The 18,781-nt window shown below is 50.4% G+C and overlaps 1 protein-coding gene across 1 annotated transcript; it reads right to left on the reverse strand.

Annotated features, from left to right (window-relative positions):
* Window positions 1-2,822: 2,822 nt before the first annotated feature.
* Window positions 2,823-16,055, reverse strand: LOC147113092 (uncharacterized). Its single transcript, XM_085997951.1, has 4 exons — window positions 15,835-16,055; window positions 14,229-14,358; window positions 12,903-13,077; window positions 2,823-4,945 (listed from the first exon to the last, which is right to left on the reverse strand). The coding sequence occupies exons 1-4, from the start codon at window positions 15,964-15,966 to the stop codon at window positions 4,783-4,785; spliced, it is 600 nt and encodes a 199-aa protein (XP_085854077.1). The 5' UTR covers window positions 15,967-16,055; the 3' UTR covers window positions 2,823-4,782.
* Window positions 16,056-18,781: the final 2,726 nt, after the last annotated feature.

An 18,781-nucleotide genomic window follows, 5' to 3' on the forward strand; every position in this document is an offset into this window, starting at 1 on the left:
GGGGGTGGGGCGTGTGTGGGGGGGGTATAGTGGGGGGTGGGGCGTGTGTGGGGGGGTATAGTGGCGGTGGGGCATGTGTGCGAGGATATAGTGAGGGTGGAGCGTGTGTGGGAGGGTATAGTGGGGGTGGGGCGTGTGTGGGGGGGATATAGTTGGGGTGGGCGTGTGTGGGGGATATAGTGGGGGTGGGGCGTGTGTGGGAGGGTATAGTGGGGGTGGGGCGTGTGTGGGGGGGTAAAGTGGGGGTGGGGCGTGTGTGGGGGGTATAGTGGTGGTGGGGCGTGTGTGGGATGGTATAGTGGGGGTGGGGCATGTGTGGGAGGGTATAGTGTGGGTGGGGTGTGTGTGGGTGGGTATAGTGGCGGTGGGGCATGTGTGGGAGGATATAGTGGGGGTGGGGGCATGTGTGGGGGGGTATAGTGGCGGTAGGGCGTGTGTGGGAGGGTATAGTGGGGGTGGGGCGTGTGTGGATGGTATAGTGGGGGTGGGGCATGTGTGGGAGGGTATAGTGGGGGTGGGGCATGTGTGGGGGTGTATAGTGGGGGCGGGGTGTGTGTGGGATGGTATAGTGGGGGTGGGGCGTGTGTGGAGGGTATAGTGGGGGTGGGGCGTGTGTGGGAGGTATAGTGGGGGTGTGGGGCATGTGTGGGGGGGGTATAGTGGGGTTGGGGCATGTGTGGGGTGGGTATAGTGTGGGTGGGGTGTGTGTGTGGGGGTATAGTGGGGGTGGGGCGTGTGTGGGGGATATATTGGGGGTGGGGCGTGTGTGGGGGATATAGTGGTGTGGGGCTTGTGTGGGGGGTATAGTGGGGGTGGGGCGTGTGTGGGGGGGTATAGTGGGGGTGGGTCATGTGTGGGGGTGTATAGTGGGGGTGGGGCGTGTGTGGGGTGTATAGTGGGGGTGGGGCGTGTGTGGGGGGTATAGTGGGGGTGGGGCATGTGTGGGGGGGTATAGTGGGGTGGGGCGTGTGTGGTGTGTATAGTGAGGGTGGGGCGTGTGTGGGGGGTATAGTGGGGGTGGGGCATGTGTGGGAGGGTATAGTGGGGGTGGGGCGTGTGTGGGGGATATAGTGGGGGTGGGGCGTGTGTGGGGGGTATAGTGGGGTTGGGCGTGTGTGGGGGGTATAGTGGGGGTGGGGCGTGTGTGGGATGGTATAGTGGGGGTGGGGCGTGTGTGGGGGATATAGTGGGGGTGGGGTGTGTGTGGGGGGTATAGTGGGGGTGGAGCATGTGTGGGAGAGTATAGTGGGGGTGGGGCGTGTGTGGGGTGTTATAGTGGGGGTGGGGCGTGTGTGGGGTGTTATAGTGGGGGTGGGACGTGTGTGGGGTGGTATAGTGGGGGTGGGGCATGTGTGGGAGGGTATAGTGGGGGTGGGGCGTGTGGGGGGGTATAGTGGGGGTGGGGCGTGTGTGGGAGAGTATAGTGGGGGTGGGGCATGTGTGGGGGTGTATAGTGGGGGTGGGGTGTGTGTGGGATGGTATAGTGGGGGTGGGGCGTGTGTGGGAGGGTATAGTGGGGGTGGGGCGTGTGTGGGAGGGTATAGTGGGGGTGGGGCATGTGTGGGGGGGTATAGTGGGGGTGGGGCATGTGTGGGGGGGGGTATAGTGGGGGTGGGGCGTGTGTGGGGGTATAGTGGGGGTGGGGCGTGTGTGGGAGGGTATAGTGGGGGTGGGGCGTGTGTGGGAGGGTATAGTGGGGGTGGGGCATGTGTGGGGGGTATAGTGGGGGTGGGGCATGTGTGGGGGTGTATAGTGTGGGTGGGGTGTGTGTGTGGGGGTATAGTGGGGGTGGGGCGTGTGTGGGGGATATATTGGGGGTGGGGCGTGTGTGGGGGATATAGTGCTGGTGGGGCTTGTGTGGGGTGTATAGTGGGGGTGGGGTGTGTGTGTGGGGGTATAGTGGGGGTGGGGCTTGTGTGGGGGGTATAGTGGGGGTGGGGCGTGTGTGGGGGGGGTATAGTGTGGGTGGGGTGTGTGTGTGGGGGGGTATAGTGGGGGTGGGGCGTGTGTGGGAAAGTATAGTGGGGGTGGGGCATGTGTGTGGGCGGGTATAGTGTGGGTGGGGCGTGTGTGGGAGGGTATAGTGTGGGTGGGGCATGTGTGTGGGGGGGTATAGTGGGGGTGGGGCGTGTGTGGGAAGGTATAGTGGGGGTGGGGCGTGTGTGTGGGGGTATAGTGGGGGTGGGGCGTGTGTGGGGGGGTATAGTGTGGGTGGGGCGTGTGTGTGGGGGTATAGTGGGGGTGGGGCGTGTGTGGGGGGTATAGTGGGGGTGGGGCGTGTGTGGGGGGTCCGAGTTGTGAAAGATTTTTGCTCTTTTCCCAGATGCCTCTTATTAATTAATGGGTCCTACATGGGCCCATCTTGTCCTCTGGCTCTTATCCACAGTCAGTAGAGCTCTGAAATATATTATTTCGGGCCTGGGCAATTTCCTCCCTCATCCCCCCTCCTTTTACCGCTGACCTCTGGCTCGGGTCACCCATGGAACCGTTAGATTTTTGTCCCTCCCAGTTCGGTGAGCTGCCCGTTAGCGCACATTGAATATGTTAATGAGGAAAGGCCGTCTGTAGTTTAATTCACCAGGATAAGGAGATAAAATGTTTTATGTGGACTGTCAACTGATGGGACTTCTGCAGCAAGTGGTTATTCTGTGAAAATTCTGCTGTTCCTCCTCCTCCATGAGGATAGCACAGAGAGGTGTGTCCAAGGTGAACCCCAAACCTTCTCCAGTTGTTCTGAGTATGTGGGGAGTCCGGGAGGACTAATATGAAACTAGAGATGTGATCAGTTTTGTTTCTGAGTAAGAATCTAACATGAGACCAAGTGCTTTGATGCATCACCCTCTTTATTTCACAGTGAGAATACATTCCCAGCAGTTTGAAAAGCAAAAGACAATCAAAAGCTCGAAGACAATGGCTTATTTACTCCACAAGAGAAGCCTGTGAATGGGCCGCCTGTTAACAGGAGCAATATCTGAATAGATCATTTTCTCAATCACAGATTCAGTCCATGTATATTCCAAGTGTGAGCGCCCAGTATAGGTGTGAGGAGATCTGAATCTGAACTTTATTCCATCTTCAGTCCCTGGATCCTAATTTTGGATTGGGATTCTTTCTTCATTTTAAGGGCCAGTTTTAAGCTGCTTAACACCTGTGCTCCCAAAACCTTCCACTTCTCTTTCCTCACCTGGGCCCGTCTGTTTTCTGAACTTGCCCTGATCTGAGTAAGGCCAAACTGGATTGAGAAACAACCTTCCTACTCATCCCCTCCACAATGTCCAGTGTTTGATTATCAGGAATGGCAGGGAAAGGGAATACTTTTCTCCTCACACAGGGTGTCCCCATTAGCAGGTGTCTCCAGTGAATGTGTTGCTCTTCCTACAGTGCACAGTGTGCAGTCGACACAGTCTGTTATACAGTCCATTCCCATTATATTTCACAGTACAGGAGACACAACAATTTAAACACGGAAGGAAATTCTTCAAGGTGATGTGATGAAAGCCTCAACATTTTACAAATGGTGAACACACTGCGTCTTTACAGTTCAAACATTCCCTTTTAATTAAATGATTCAATCTGGAGCTAACTCAGAGTGAGAGAGCCCAGGTACGATCCCACGTCTGACCACTCCATGATTTCACATTTCACAACTTCAATACTCTGTGCTCAGCAACACTTTCCATTTCTATTGGCTCTTTTCACATCACCTTTAAATGTTCTGATCAGCCTGACTGTGATAAACATAAACATAATCCATTGCTGTCTGAAGGTAGAACATCCTGGAACTATATCTGCCAACAGAACCATCTCAATCTCAGTCTGTGCACGATTCATTTAAAGCAAGGTTACAGAAAAGGGAAATTACTGCAGTGATTAATCCCTGTTGCCCAAAGGAGGGCCGACCACCCATGTACAACTGTGTTTAGCCCTGTGTATGTGCAGTATGGAGACTTTAAACAAATATCTGTGACTTGATGGCTCTTTTTTCAAACCCCCCAGGTTTCTAACCAGAAATGGTTAAATGTGGAGCTTCCTATTACTGGCTGAGTAATTCTCCTTTATCCTTCAGTGTGGTTTCTCCGCACTTACACAACTGGTAGATCACCAAAGCTGCCCCTCAGAGGTGCTCGGTCAGCAATGAATCTGGGACATTGGCAAATAACTTGGAATTGAAGGGGGCCCCTAATTCTAAACAATATTAAAAGGAACAACAGCAGCCAGGACTCCTCTGCAGGGCCGGAGCCAAATGTCTGGTTAACGTGTGGGTGGAAGACTACGTGGCTCCCCAACATATTTTATCTGGGGAATGACACAGAGATCCACCCCCTGGTGAAAACCAGGGACTATCTGCCACAGGACGAGAAGAGGTGATACATTGAACTGGGCACCTGGAAAGAGCCGTTGTTTAGACTCATCGCACAAAACCAAATAATGTGAACACTGAATGTAAAATACAAACCAGAAAATGGGAAAGAAAACCTCAGTGTTGGAGTTAACGTCACTGAATAATTGTGAATAAGGAAGCTCCAGCTCACAATGCAGCAGTGTGGGTGGGAGACAAAAACTGGCAACTGCCAGTAGAGGGCAGTATTTATAAACAGGGTCACCATGCACAGGGCTCTGGAGATGGGGCCTGGGGGGAATTGTTCAAAATCCCAACACTGCCACATGCACAGGGTTAAATCCAATGTGTACTAGGTGGGAGGTCAAAGGAGGTTAAGAATAGAGTTAAGCAGATCTCACTGTTTGATGTCTGTAAAGGTAACAGAACCTTTCAGAAAAGTTTCATTCTTTCTTTTTAAATGCTATTTCCATTAGATCATCTGTGTTCAAGAAAACGATGTAAAATGTACTCCTATCAAAGGATTGTTTGTCGTCTTCCAAGTCCTTCAGTAATTCAAGGATGAGTCCTTCGTATTGTTGGTTGTCAACTTTGGTGTCGAAAGCCCTGCAACAGAATTAAGAATGAAGACTTTTTATTTTTATTCCTCCTGGCAAAACTTGTCTGGAAAGCAATCAGATTGAAAGGAAGATAGGAACAGGAGTCGGCCATTCAGCCCCTCGAGCCTGTTCCGCCATTCAATTAGATCCTGGATGATCTGCACCTCAACTCCATTTACCCATCTTAGCTCCATATTCCTTGATACCCTTACCCAACAACAATCTATCGATCTCAGTCTTGAAACTTCCAATTGACCCAGCATCCACGGCCTTCTGGGGGAGAGAGTTCCAAATTACTGCTCCCTTTTGTGTGAAAAAGTGCTTCCTGATGTTGTTCCTGAATAGCTAGCTCTAATTTTAAGATTATGTAGCTTCTGATTTATCTTCCTTAGGTCCAAATATAAACACAAATTTTTCTTTTGCTTTCTTTCTGAACAGATTCTTCTAAGTGGATGATCTCACACTTGCTCACATGAAACTCTGCCATAGTTTTTCCATCTGTCTGTGTCCATCTGTAACTTCCTGCTCCCATCCATATAACTTACTGGGGGTGATTGGCGGCAGTGCGTTCAGGCGCTAACGATCCTTCGAAGTGACCAAGGTGGGGTCTTGAGCTGAGACACCATCTTGGTAAAGGAGTTGAAGCCAGCTCTAGGAACGGCCGCCTAGAGTCTTATTTAAACAGCTGATTGTCACTTCAAATGTCTGCTAGCGCTCATTAAAGAGACTGGACAGCATTTTAGTTGCTAGGGCTTCAACTAACACCCTCTCCTAACAGCGACCAGCTGTTTGGGAGTAAACACAGTGTTGATGGTGAGTTCAAGCACTACTTAAAGGGATACCCACCATTTCATGTTCATTGCTGCTGGACTTGTGAAGAGGATCTCTGAAACACATCAGGAGACTTTCTGGGACACTTTGTCAAGACTTCACCAACACTTGAGTAACATTTATTCCAGAAATTCTCTGAGCACTTCAGCTAAAAAGAGTAAGTGCTGTGCTACTCCACCTTATTGGACACCTTACAGGAGTCACCAGGAGAAAGGGAGTGCTTGGTCCTGGGCACCTGCTAGGGCAGCCTCTTGGTTTGGACGAGGACTGGGAGGAGGACATGAGGCCGGGCAGAGCAGCACCAGCTGCTGTAGAAGAGATGGACAGGAAGGCGAGGTAGCGTCAATCCCCCCTGCAGGTAAAGGACATCCCTCCTCCTCTGGACCTCTTCCACCCCGATCTCCGGTGCCACATCAGAGAACCTGTGCACCCTTTCCCTCGGTCCCTGAGCCATCCTGCAATGTGCCGCTGTGTGCCAGCCAGAGCACTCCACACCTTCAGTGGAAGTGGGTGCGTGGAGCTCACATATACTGCTCCACCAAAATTGTGTCTAATCAGCACTTAATGCTAAACCTGCAGGTTTCTGTTTTACCGCCTCCAGGCAAGTTCAAATTATGGTAATCAGCAATTAGGAACAAAATTGTGAACTAAATCAGAACTTTCAAACAGGCTAGTCTTATTAGACTGCACCCATTTAGCGCCTGTTTTCACCCTTTGGCCAAAATAACTCCTAGAAGAAGGGTCAAACCCGAAACGTCGGCTCAAATTTCTCTCCACGGATGTTGCCTGACTTGTTGAGTTTTTCCAGCATTTTCTGTTGTTATCCTAGAATGTGGTGTATGTGAGAATCTGTGAAAACCAGGAGCCAACCCTATTATTGTTGCAATAGAGGAGTCTGTACTCATGGGACATTCCAGCAGAGAAAAGCCCAACTTTAGGTACAAGGTTTAGGATTCCCATCCTGGGATCCTGTCCTGAGGAATTATGGGTCTGCCATGTCCTGTGCTCCTGATGAACCTGAGTGATAAGAGTGTGGAGCTCCGGCCGTGTCCTCAGAAGAAGGAACTGAAGGTTGTAAGACATGAACCAAACACGATTAATCGGAGGCTCCAGAGGTGGGACACAAAGGAGAGAGCGGAGGAACAGCGCAACCTAATCGTAGGCTCCAGCGGCAGGACATAAAGGAGAGAGCGGAGGAACAGCGTGACCTAATCGGAGGCTCCAGCGGCAGGACATAAAGGAGAGAGCGGAGGAACAGCGCAACCTAATCGGAGGCTCCAGCGGCAGGACATAAAGGAGAGAGCGGAGGAACAGCGCAACCTAATCGGAGGCTCCAGCGGCAGGACATAAAGGAGAGAGCGGAGGAACAGCGCCACCTAATCGGAGGCTCCAGCGGCAGGACATAAAGGAGAGAGCGGAGGAACAGCGTGACCTAATCGGAGGCTCCAGCGGCAGGACATAAAGGAGAGAGCGGAGGAACAGCGTGACCTAATCGGAGGCTCCAGCGACGGGACATAAAGGAGAGAGCGGAGGAACAGCGTGACCTAATCGGAGGCTCCAGCGACGGGACATAAAGGAGAGAGCGGAGGAACAGCGCAACCTAATCGGAGGCTCCAGCGGCAGGACATAAAGGAGAGAGCGGAGGAACAGCGCAACCTAATCGGAGGCTCCAGCGGCAGGACATAAAGGAGAGAGCGGAGGAACAGCGCAACCTAATCGGAGGCTCCAGCGGCAGGACATAAAGGAGAGAGCGGAGGAACAGCGCAACCTAATCGGAGGCTCCAGCGGCAGGACATAAAGGAGAGAGCGGAGGAACAGTGCCACCTAATCGGAGGCTCCAGCGGTGGCCGAACCTTCCCCGATTTCCAAAAATACCAAGGTGTGACGTCACAGGAGCAGGTAAGTGATTGGTTGATGAGTATTAAGGTTTTCTTTTCGCAAAACTAAGACAGTGTTTTATACTAGGAGTGGGAAACTATAACATACTGTATTAAGTTTATAGCTTAACTAGTTAAACTAATAGAGGTATGGCAGGGCAGCTCAGTCCGTGATTTGTACATCCTGTGCCATGTGGGAAGTCCTGAATGCTTAGTGCGGCCTGGAGGACCACATGTGTAGGAAGTGTCGCCAACTGCAGCAACTCGAGCTCCGGGTTTCAGAGCTTGAGCGGCAGCTGGAGTCACTACAGTGCATCCGCGAGGCTGAGAAATACTTGGAAAGCACGTTTCTAGAAGTGGTCACCCCGCAGCCTCAGAATGTGCAGGCAGAGATGGGGGTGACCACCAGATAGAGAAGGAGTACCAGGCAGGTAGGGCAGGAATCCCCAGTGTGCATCTCGCTCGCTAAACGGTTCACAGTTCTGGAAACTGGTGGGGGTGATAGTTCCTCTGGGGAGAGCAGCCAGAGCCAAGGCCACGGCACCACGGGTGGGTCAGCTGCTCAGTGGGGGAGGAAGAAGAGTGGAAGAGCGATAGTGATAGGGGTTTCATTAGTTAGGGGAACAGATAGGTGTTTCTGTGGACGCAGGCGTGACTCCAGGATGGTATGTTGCCTCCCTGGTGCCAGGGTCAAGGAGGTCACTGAGCGGCTGCAGGACACTCTGAGTGGGGAGGGTGAACAGCCAGAGGTCATTGTCCATATCGGTACCAACGACATAGACAGAAAGAGGGATGAGGTCCTGCAGACAGCGTATAGGGAGCTAGGAAAGAGATGAAAAAGCAGGACCTCAAAGGTAGTAATCTCTGGATTACTCCTGGTGCCATGTGCTAGTGAGTACAGGAATAGGAGGATAGAACAGATGAATGCGTGGCTGGAGCGATGGTGCAGGAGGGAGGGCTTTAGATTCCTGAGGCATTGGGACTGTTTCTGGGGAAGGTGGGACCTGTACAAACCGGACGGGTTACACCTCAACGGAGATGGGACCAATATTCTCGCGGGGAGGTTTGTTAGTGCTTTTGGGGAGGGTTTAAACTAGCTCTGCAGGGGGATGGGTACCAGCATATAGGAGTAGAAAGGAGGAATAAGGTGCATAAAAGAGTGAGTGTATTGGCTAGTACTAGAGAAGAAAGTAGTACTAGAGGCGGAAGTAGTACCATAATAGAGAGGAGCAGACTAAGAAAGACTACGAAAAATTCAAAAATGGGTTTAGAATGCATGTACGTAAATTCACAAAGTGTGGTGAATAAGGTTGGTGAGCTACAAGCACTATTAGCCGTCTGGCAATATGATGTGGCAGTAACAGAAACATGGCTTAAAAGCACTTAATATATTCAAGGGTACAAGGTGGTCAGAAAAAATAGGGAAGAAAAAAAGTGAGGTGGGGTGTCGGTGCTGATTAAGGAAGACATTGTAGTGTTGGAAAGGGAGGATGTTCTTGAAGGGACAAGGACAGAATTCATTTGGTTAGAGTTGAGGAGCAAAAAGGGTATGATCACGCTATTGGGGGTATTCTATAAGCCTCCAAATAGTGAAAGGGAGGTAGAGGAGCAAATCTGCAGGGAAATCGCAGAGATATGCAAGAGCTATAGAGTGGTGATATTGGGGGACTTTAATTACCCAAATATCGATTGGGATAATGCTAGGGTAAAGGGAAAGGAGGCGGAGGAATTTCTGAAATGTGTTCAGGAGAATTTCCTTGACCAGTATGTTCTTGGCCCAACTAGGAAGGAGGCATTGCTGGATCTGGTGCTGGGGCATGAGCTGGGCCAGAACAACCAAGTGTCTGTGGGAGAACACTTGGGGACGAGTGATCGTCGTATCATAAGATTTAGATTAGCAATGGAGAGGAGCAAGGAACAATCTAGAGTGGAACTTCTAAACTGGAATAGAGCCAACTTCAATGGGATGCGAAAGGATCTAGCCAGGGTAAAATGGAACCAAAGACTGTCAGGAAAAACTGTAACGGAACAATGGGTGATCTTTAAGGAGGAGATGTTCCAAGTACAGGCTAGGTACATTCCAACAAGAGGGAAGGGTAAGGGAACCAAAGCAAGGGCTCCTTGGATGACGAGGGAGATAGAGAAGATGATGAAACCAAAAAAGAGGGTGTATGATGCATGTCAGGTGAATTCTTCAAGGGAGAACCAGACCAAATACAATAAGTTGAGAGGGGAAGTGAAGATGAAAATAAGATTGACAAAGACCGAATATTTGAGTAGAATGGCGGTTAACATAAAAGGGAATCCAAAAATCTTCTACCGGCATGTAAACAGTAAGCGGGTAGTAAGAGGCGGGGTGGGGCCTATTAGGGACAAAGAAGGTGATATATGCTTAGAGGCGGAGGGCAAGGCTAGAATACTCAATAAGTACTTTGTATCGGTGTTTACTAAGGAAGTGGATGCTGACAAATTATCGGTAGAAGTGGAAAAGGTAAAAGCAATAGAAGGGGTGAAAATTGATAGACAGGATGTACTAGAAAGGCTGGGTGTGCTTAGAGTGGACAAGTCACCTGGTCCAGATGGCTTGCATCCCAGGTTGCTAAGGGAATTGGGGGAGGAGATAGTGGAAGCGCTTGCCAAAATTTTCCAATCTTCCCTAGATGAGTAGGTGGTGCCTGAGGACTGGAAAGTGGCAAATGTGATGCCTATGTTCAAGAAAGGGTGTACGGATAATCCTAGTAACTACTGGTTGGCCAGTTTAACATCAGTGGCGGGTACACTTTTAGAAACAATAATCAAGGAAAAAATTAACAGGCACTTGGAGAGGTTTAAGCTAATTAAGGGGAGCCAACACGGATTTGTAAAAGGCAGATCGTGTTTGACTAATTTAATTGAATTTTTTGATGAAGTAACAGGGAGGATTGATGAAGGGAATGCAATGGATGTTGTCTACATGGATTTTCGGAAGCTGTTTGGCAAAGTACCACATAGAAGGCTGGTTAACAAAATTGAGGCTCATGGAATCGGTGGGTCAGTGGCAGCTTGGATAAGGAATTGGCTTAAGGATAGAAAACAGTGAGTTGTGGTAAATGGCTGTTTTTCAGACTGGAGGATGGTAGATAGTGGTGTTCCCCAAGGGTCAGTGCTGGGGCCACTGCTTTTTTTGATATATATAAATGACCTGGATATTGGAATACAGAGTAGAATTTCTAAATTTTCCAATGACACCAAACTTGGGGGTGTGGCAAACAGTGAGGATGATACCAATCGACTGCAACAGGACATAGAAAGGCCAGCAGAATGGGCAGACAAGTGGCAGATGGAATTTAATACAGAGAAGTGTGAGGTGATGCATTTTGGCAGAAGGAACGGGGAGATGCAATATACACTTAATGGCACAGTTTTAAAGAGTGTGCAGGGACAGAGGGACCTGGGAGTTAATGTGCATAGGTCCCTGAAGGTAGCAGGACATATTGAGAGAGTGGTTTGCAAAGCATCTTGGGCTTCATAAATAGAGGTATTGAGTACAAAAGTAGAGAAGTTATGCTGAATCTTTATAAAGCACTGGTTAGGCCACAACTGGAGTATTGCGTCCAGTTCTGGTCACCACACTTTAGGAAGGATGTGAAGGCCTTTGAGAGGGTGCAGAGGAGATTTACAGAAATGGTTCTGGGGATGGGGGATCTTAGTTACAAGGACAGGTTGGAGAAGCCGGATTTGTTTTCATTAGAGCAAAGGAGGTTAAGGGGTGATTTAATAGAGGTGTACAAGATTATGACGGGTTTGGATTGGCTAGACAAGGAAAGGCTGTTCCCACTAGTTGATGGTACAAGGACTAGGGGACACAGATTTAAGGTTTTGGGTAAGAGATACAGGGGGATGTGAGGAAAATCTTTTTTACGCAGCGAGTGGTGAGGACCTGGAACTCGCTGCTGACGGAAGTGGTGGAAGCGGAGACACTCATGTTTTCAAGGGGAGACTGGATAGGCACTTGAGGGAAATAAACTTGCAGGGCTACGGGGATAGAGCTGGGGAATGGGACTGACTGGATTGCTCTACAGAGAACTGGCACGGACTCGATGGGCCGAATGGCCTCCTTCTGTGCTGTTCTGACTCTATGGGGAGAAATTCAGTATCGCCCCATTTGGGGCACAATTATCGGCCGGGCGCAAATATTAGCGCCTGGCGCTAATTATCGCCTCTGACTGCAAACTTGGCTTTTATCGCCCCTGGAGGTGATTGGAGCGCTAAATCAGGCGCTACATACCTCTCTTAAGGCGGTAACGCCGAGGAACGAGGCGCTACCTCAGAGCACTGGCGAAGCCCATGTGATGTCAGTCAGCAATGGAACACAGACACACTGGCACCGGCCAATTCTTAAAGGGGAGTTCTGATGAATGGTCATCGACCTGAAACGTTAACTCTGTTTCTCTCTTCACAGATGCTGCTTGACATGCTGAGTTTCTCCAGCATTTTCTGTTTTTATCTTAAAGGGGAGGGTTGATCTTGGTCTCCATCCACATCCTGTTCATTGCAGCCTTGAGTCTCGGCCTGGAGAGACCTGTACATCAAATCTGCTGGAAAGAACAATGGAGAGGCCCAGGGAAAGAGCTCAGAGTGCAGCCTCCACAGTCTCTTCTAAATAGATACAAGGAAGGGCAAATCAAAATGAACCTGCAAAGTGCTGCTCAGTACCCAAACCTCCTTCACACAGCGTTGAATCTCTCCAGAAGTCTCTCTCTCTCTCAGAATGCATGGTGCAAAAATGTCACCAACAAAAAACGGCAGGAAGCGGTCGCCTTTAAATAGCGCTCCCCCAGTCCGTTGCCGACTGCAAAACGCTCCCCTCAACCTGTCGTTGCTAGCAGCAGGCAGTAAAGCAGGGGGCGCCACTCAATTTCCAGTCCGGAGTGCTACCAGGGCGTTATGCACTCGACTGAGGTCATGATCGGCGGGCGCAGGAGATCGTGACAGTAGTGTTTAGCGCCGCCGCAAATGTCCGGTCAATTTCGCGAGAGGCGCAGATATCACCGCGCCCGGGCACTAGTTGGTTTGCGCCCCACTTAGCGCCCTCTTAAGGCGCTAACGGGTGGCGCTACCAACTGAATTTTTCCCCCATGACTCGATATTGTTGGCCAATGTCCTCGCCTGACTGGACCAGCCCGTTAATCACAGTCTTACTACAGTTTGAGTGATGTTGGCAAAATAGCTGATGTAAAGAAATATCAATCACAATATATCACCAACTAGACTCACCTTACATAGTACCAGCCGGTAGGTGACATTATTATTTTAACGGTTTGATCTGTTGGTTCAGGTGGACTGGTGATTTCAGAAACTAGTACAAGAAATACCAGGAATTTCTGTTGTATTGTGCCATTTACCAAGGATCCAATGAGTCCCCAAGGTGCAGTGACAGGAACAATTGTACCTGCAGACAAAGAAAAACAGTTACAGCGTTCTACTAGAAGATCACCTGTGGCATTGCTCATGGTGACTCAGAGTTACAAGTGGGGGAGAGCGAGGGTGCTGGGTGTGGAAGACACTCGTGATATGTTGAATCCAAGGCCAGTGGGGGGGGGCTCCCATCCCCCGGGGCGGGGGGGGTTCGATCGCCGACCTCGGAGAGGAAGGTACAATCCCCAATCCCTGGGTGGGGGTCCGATCCCTGACCCCAGGCTTGAGTCGCGATCCCGGGAGGATGGGGGGGGTTCCGATCCAAGGGGGGTCTGAACCCCGACCTCGGGGAGGGGCAGGATGATTGTGGGTGATCTTGGGGGGCCGGGGGGAAGCACTCCCACGGATTCCCACAAGGATTGCTCCCTGAGGTTGAAGCCGACTCGTTACAGTCACTGGGAATCCCGAGCCCCGGGATCCCCTGCCGCCTGCAGTAAAACCTGCAAAGCAGGTTAAAGTAGAGGCTTCAGGCCTCATTATAATATTTAAATTGTCAACCCGCCTCCTGGCAGTGGATTGGCAGCCCACACCCCCGTCCCGCCTGAGTGAAAGGTGAAAGTGGGCGGGTTGGAGGCAGGTTGGGGTCAGGTTTTACTTTTGTACAACTTTCACCTCTCCCCACACCTCCAACCCACCCATTCTTACCTCTGAAAATTCCGGCTGAAGTGTATCGGCTTCCACAAGGGTGCATGCGGACACCCAACAGTGGGGTTCAGGTCTGGCAAAGAGCCTTTATTTTCAAAAGACAATTCAAGTGTCACAGCTGCAGTCTGAACATGAGCTTGGCATTCCACCCCACCCCACCCCACCGCCGCCACCATGTGTGGGCAGCCTCTCCACATTCTGGGTGAACAGAGCCTGCGAGCGCCAAAGAAATAGCCCATGTGGCACTTCTGCCCACCAGCAACATGCAAATGAGGAGCCCTCCCACTGATCTCACAAACTTCAGCTGGGTCAGTTATGGAGGGCACAATGGGCACAATCCTGGCACAACCGCTGGGATTGACAATGGTGGAATTCTGTGGCCAGTGTGTCTCTCTATACCGGGAGTTTCAAATAAGACAGGTCAAACAGCGAAGGGTTGTTTCATATTCTATTGTTACATTGAAGGAACATCTAATGTACCTGCAGCATTCGAAAAATGTGAATAATTGAAAAGTCTGTCCAGGCCAGTCGTTACTATACTCTTCATATCCGTTCCATGAACCTCTGTCTCAATCCCTCGGCGGGCTGGAAATTCCATCTCTTCATAATTCTAAGGTAACAAGAGAAAAGATATTACCACATGGCACAGCTGTACAGTTACTGAAACACATCTGTGTTGAAAGGACTGTCCCAGGTGCCCAGGTGTGGCAGCAGTATTCAAGTTCTGGATGGACTGGGCTTTAAAGAGATTTCGGAGGTTTTGAGGGGACTCTTGGTATCACCTTCCTTTCTGTCTCACTCTTTCATCATTGGTGGTGTCCTGCACCATGGGCCTTGGGCCTTCCCCTTGGGTTTTCAATAAGAAAACATGGAGAACATTAATAAAACCTTCCAGACTGAATCAGTGCCAATGAACCCATGCCCAGGTACTGTTTCCCTGAGAGTCTTTTAACACTTTATATAAACAGGGAAATTTCAATAGGTTAGAAATTGGTCCTCGTTTGCGGGCAGAAAACTGGGATCAAAGGACCAATTTCAAAACGCAAAGTCTTGCGCCCGATCTGTGCCTGCATTAAGGGCACTGCCATATTGATATATCTTTGCGGGCATCCCGGGCGGCTGCCTAAAACATGCGTTAGGTCTCTTACAACTGGAAAGCAGGTGCCTTATACCTGCTTTCAGCTTCCTTTCAGAAATTGGCTTGGATTGAGTGCAGCCAGGAGAAGCAGGAGTGCTCCCCGACTCCACAGTCCTCACGATTGACCCACACTCGCCCTCTGTTGCCACACTAACATTCTCTCCTCCTGGGTTTAGATTTGGGCCATCGCTGGAGAGGCGCTTGAAGCGGCTCCCTATTCTTCTCAGTAAAATGAACAAGCTGCCCCTGGAGGCACAGCAGGTGGTGACAACAAGGCCACGAAATTCGGCTCCTTTGCGCCTGTCGTTAGCGCCTCTGGGGGGCGCTAATGAGGCGCAAAGGGCTGACCGCCCGGGCGGAGATAACGCCCCCCGAGAAATTCGGCGGGGCCCGACTGAGGCGCTAGCCGATAACGATGTGCCCCCGCCGGTAGCGCCCCAGGCCGCTGCGCCACCGTGACCCGCTTACCACCCCGCGGCAGAAATCCAGCTGTGCCACGCGAGCCTGTCGCAGGCGGTGTCAACACCAGCCTTGCGGGATGTGAAACCGGGCCGACCTCCGCTCGCGGGGTGCTAATTAAAGGGAGGTGCGGCCGCGATCCGCGCTGCCATTTTACTTATTTTGGCCGACCTCACGGTCAGCCCCCCCTTGGCGGCCCTTGGCATGCTCTGCTTCCTCGCTGGGGCAGTAAGCCGAATTTAGAGGCCGGGGTGGTAGTTCCACGCCGAGCGCTAAATCTCTGGCGATATTTCAGTTACCGCCCCCAAACAGGGCGTTACCGAATATTGGCCCCCAAATGGTAATGAGACTCTTGGACCAATTTTGGGCTGATCTTGGTTGGGACACACGTTATCGGGGCACCGCTGGTTATAGACTGAAAAACTGGCCATACATAATTTCCACTGGTACAAACATGACAGCGCGCAGTAAACTCCTATCTGCAATTACTTTGTACAGAATCATTTCTATGGGCTCAAGGCAGTCATTGCCTTCACAGAAATCAATCGCCTCTTGGAATATTTTCACTCCAGCGATTTGATGCGAGAGGAGGACAGACACAGTTAAGCAGAGTCGCAGCATCTTGGTGTCCACTCCGATCACTGTTGAACGCACTGAATGATCTCAGCACCTTCAGGTGGATCTGGTGTTTGAGCAGCGAGTTCTGATCTTTTTATACAGTTTAATGAAGAAGGTTTTGAATACAGTTTAGCTGCAGGCAGGAACGTTACTTGAAGAAATACCGTAGCTGATTGATTATGGAAATGTTCCATGGCCACGTAGGCCTTCTTTGTTCCAACTTTGTGATGGATTTAGAAATCATTAACTCTCTGAGAGTCGGTTCCCGGGAAGTCTGAACACCTGGGGCAGACATTTTGCAATTATTCCAGCTCACGCACTTAGGGTTGCCAACCCTCCCTGTTTGGGAGTCGACAGGAATGGAAGATTGATCTCCCGGGAGATGCTGCTAGTGACCCAGGAGAAAACGACTTCACACTTGCGCTTTGCACCTGTGCACTTACATTTCTCGGACTGCCCCCAGCTTTGCCTGCAGTAAGTCGAAACGCAGTGGCCAAGCTGCACTCCAACCACGGGACAGACCACTACTTCATCACCGTGTAGGTGAGGCTGGTGTGGGTCTTGCTGCCCAATGACTTGTGAATCGACACACCGTTCCTGCACCTCACCAGGGCGGTGCTGACCTCCCCGTGGCTCGGAGACGAGAGGGGATCCTGGGGCTGGCCTTCCACCTGAAATTTAAACAGACCGACTCAATCTACAGGAAGGAAGAAAGAATCCAAATCAGTGAGTTTTAGCTCCTGACAAACAACATGAACGTTTTGGACCAAATGTCAGAAAGGTCAGCAAGACCCCTCTTAAAGGGACAGCGTATATACTGACAGCCTCTCATTGGGGTATGGTTCCCCTGGCAATGACTCTTGCTGGGGTACAGTTCCCCTGGCACTGACTAACTGTGGTACGTTTCCCCTGGCACTGACTCTCACTGGGGTACAGTTACCCTGGCTCTGACTCTCACTGGGGTATAGTTTCCCTGGCACTTACTCTCATTGGGGTACAGTTCCCCTGGCACTGACTCTCACTGGGGTACAGTCCCCCTGGCACTGACTCTCACTGGGGTACAGTCCCCCTGGCACTGACTCTCACTGGGATACAGTTCCCCTGGCACTGACTCTCACTGGGGTACAGTTTGCCTGGCACTGACTCTCACTGGTTTACAGTTCCCCTGGCACTGACTCTCACTGGGGTACAGTTCCCCTGGCACTCCCTCTCACTGGGGTAGAGTTCCCCTGGCACTGACTCTCACTGGGGTACAGTTCCCCTGGCACTGAGTCTCACTGGGGTACAGGTTCCCCTGGCACTGACTCTCACTGGGGTACAGATCCCCTGGCACTCCCTCTCACTGGGGTACAGTCTGAGTCTCACCATCTCCAATGCTCAGGGATGCCTAAATCCCAATTATCTCCCTGACCTCCTGCTCTGCAGATGTCAAATTACAATCTGTTGTGGATCAACTCTGGCCCTCTTCCTCTCCATTTTATTTTGTGCTCTCTTCTCCTGCAATGGGGCTCGACAGACCTATGAGTGTGTGTAAGGCCTGTGTGCATCTGCTGAATGCAGTGAATATGGTGCGGGTGACCATCAGGCAGATGCATCATGAGTGGCACTGGCAGCATTGGAGGACATGCGCTGAGAAGTGGGTGAGATGACTGAGGTGGATCACATTACATAAGGATTGGGCTCAGTGGCAGTGGAGATGCGACACCTGGAAATAAAATGATAATGAGACATCCCTGGCTAATAGAATGCTGGCCTTTATATCTGAAGGGCTAGAATACAAGGGGGTAGAAGTCATGCTTCAGCTGTACAAAGCTCTGGTTAGACCACACCTGGAGTACTGTGAGCAGTTCTGGGCACCACACCTTAGGAAGGATATATTGGCCTTGGAGGGAGAGCAGCGTAGGTTTACCAGAATGATTCCTGTTCTCCAAGTGTTAAATTACGAGGAGAGATTACACAAACTAGGGTTCCCTGGAATTTAGAAGGTTAAGGGGTGACTTGATCGAAGTTTTCAAGATATTAAGGGGAACAGATAGGGTAAATAGAAACTATTTCCACTGGTTGATGAATCTAGGACTAGGGGGCATAGTCTAAAAATGAGAGCCAGACCTTTCAGGAGTGAAATTAGAAAACACTTCTACACACAAAGGTTGTTAGAAGTTTGGAACGCTATTCCGCAAACAGCAATTGATGCTAGATCAATTGTTAATTTTAAATCTGAGATTGATTGATTTTTGTTACCAAATTTACTAGGGAAATGGGGTAAAAATTAGGTCACAAATCAGCCATGATAATGAATGGCGGAACAGGCTGGAGGGGCTAAATGGCCAACTCCTGTTTCTATGTTCCTATGTTCCTAAGTCGCAGAATGGATAACAAGCTGGCTACAATACAGAAAACAGAAAGTATGGGTTAAGTTTAGTAACTTGTTTGGCAAATGGTGGGATGTGGTGTTCCACAAGGTTCGGTGCAGGGACCACTGTTATTTATCATTTATATAAACAATTTGGATTCAGGAATGGGAAGTACAATTTCAATATTTGCGGGCAACATCAAAGGTGTTGCTATGGGTACCCGCATGGGTCCTAGCTATGCCTGCCTTTTCGTGGGATATGTGGAACACTCTTTGTTCCAGTCCTACTCGGGTCTCCTCCCTCACCTCTTTTTTCCGGTACTTTGATGACTGTATCAGTGCCGTCTCCTGCTCTCGCCCTGAACTAGAAAATTTCTTCCAACTTGCACCCTTTCCTCGCCGTCACATGGTCCATCTCCGAGTCTTCCCTTCCCTTCCTCGACTTCTCCGTCTCCATCTCTGGGG

Source organism: Somniosus microcephalus, chromosome 9, assembly GCF_052327205.1.
Source record: "Somniosus microcephalus isolate GS21.2 chromosome 9, FLI_Smic_1.0, whole genome shotgun sequence".
Lineage (NCBI taxonomy): Eukaryota > Metazoa > Chordata > Chondrichthyes > Squaliformes > Somniosidae > Somniosus > Somniosus microcephalus.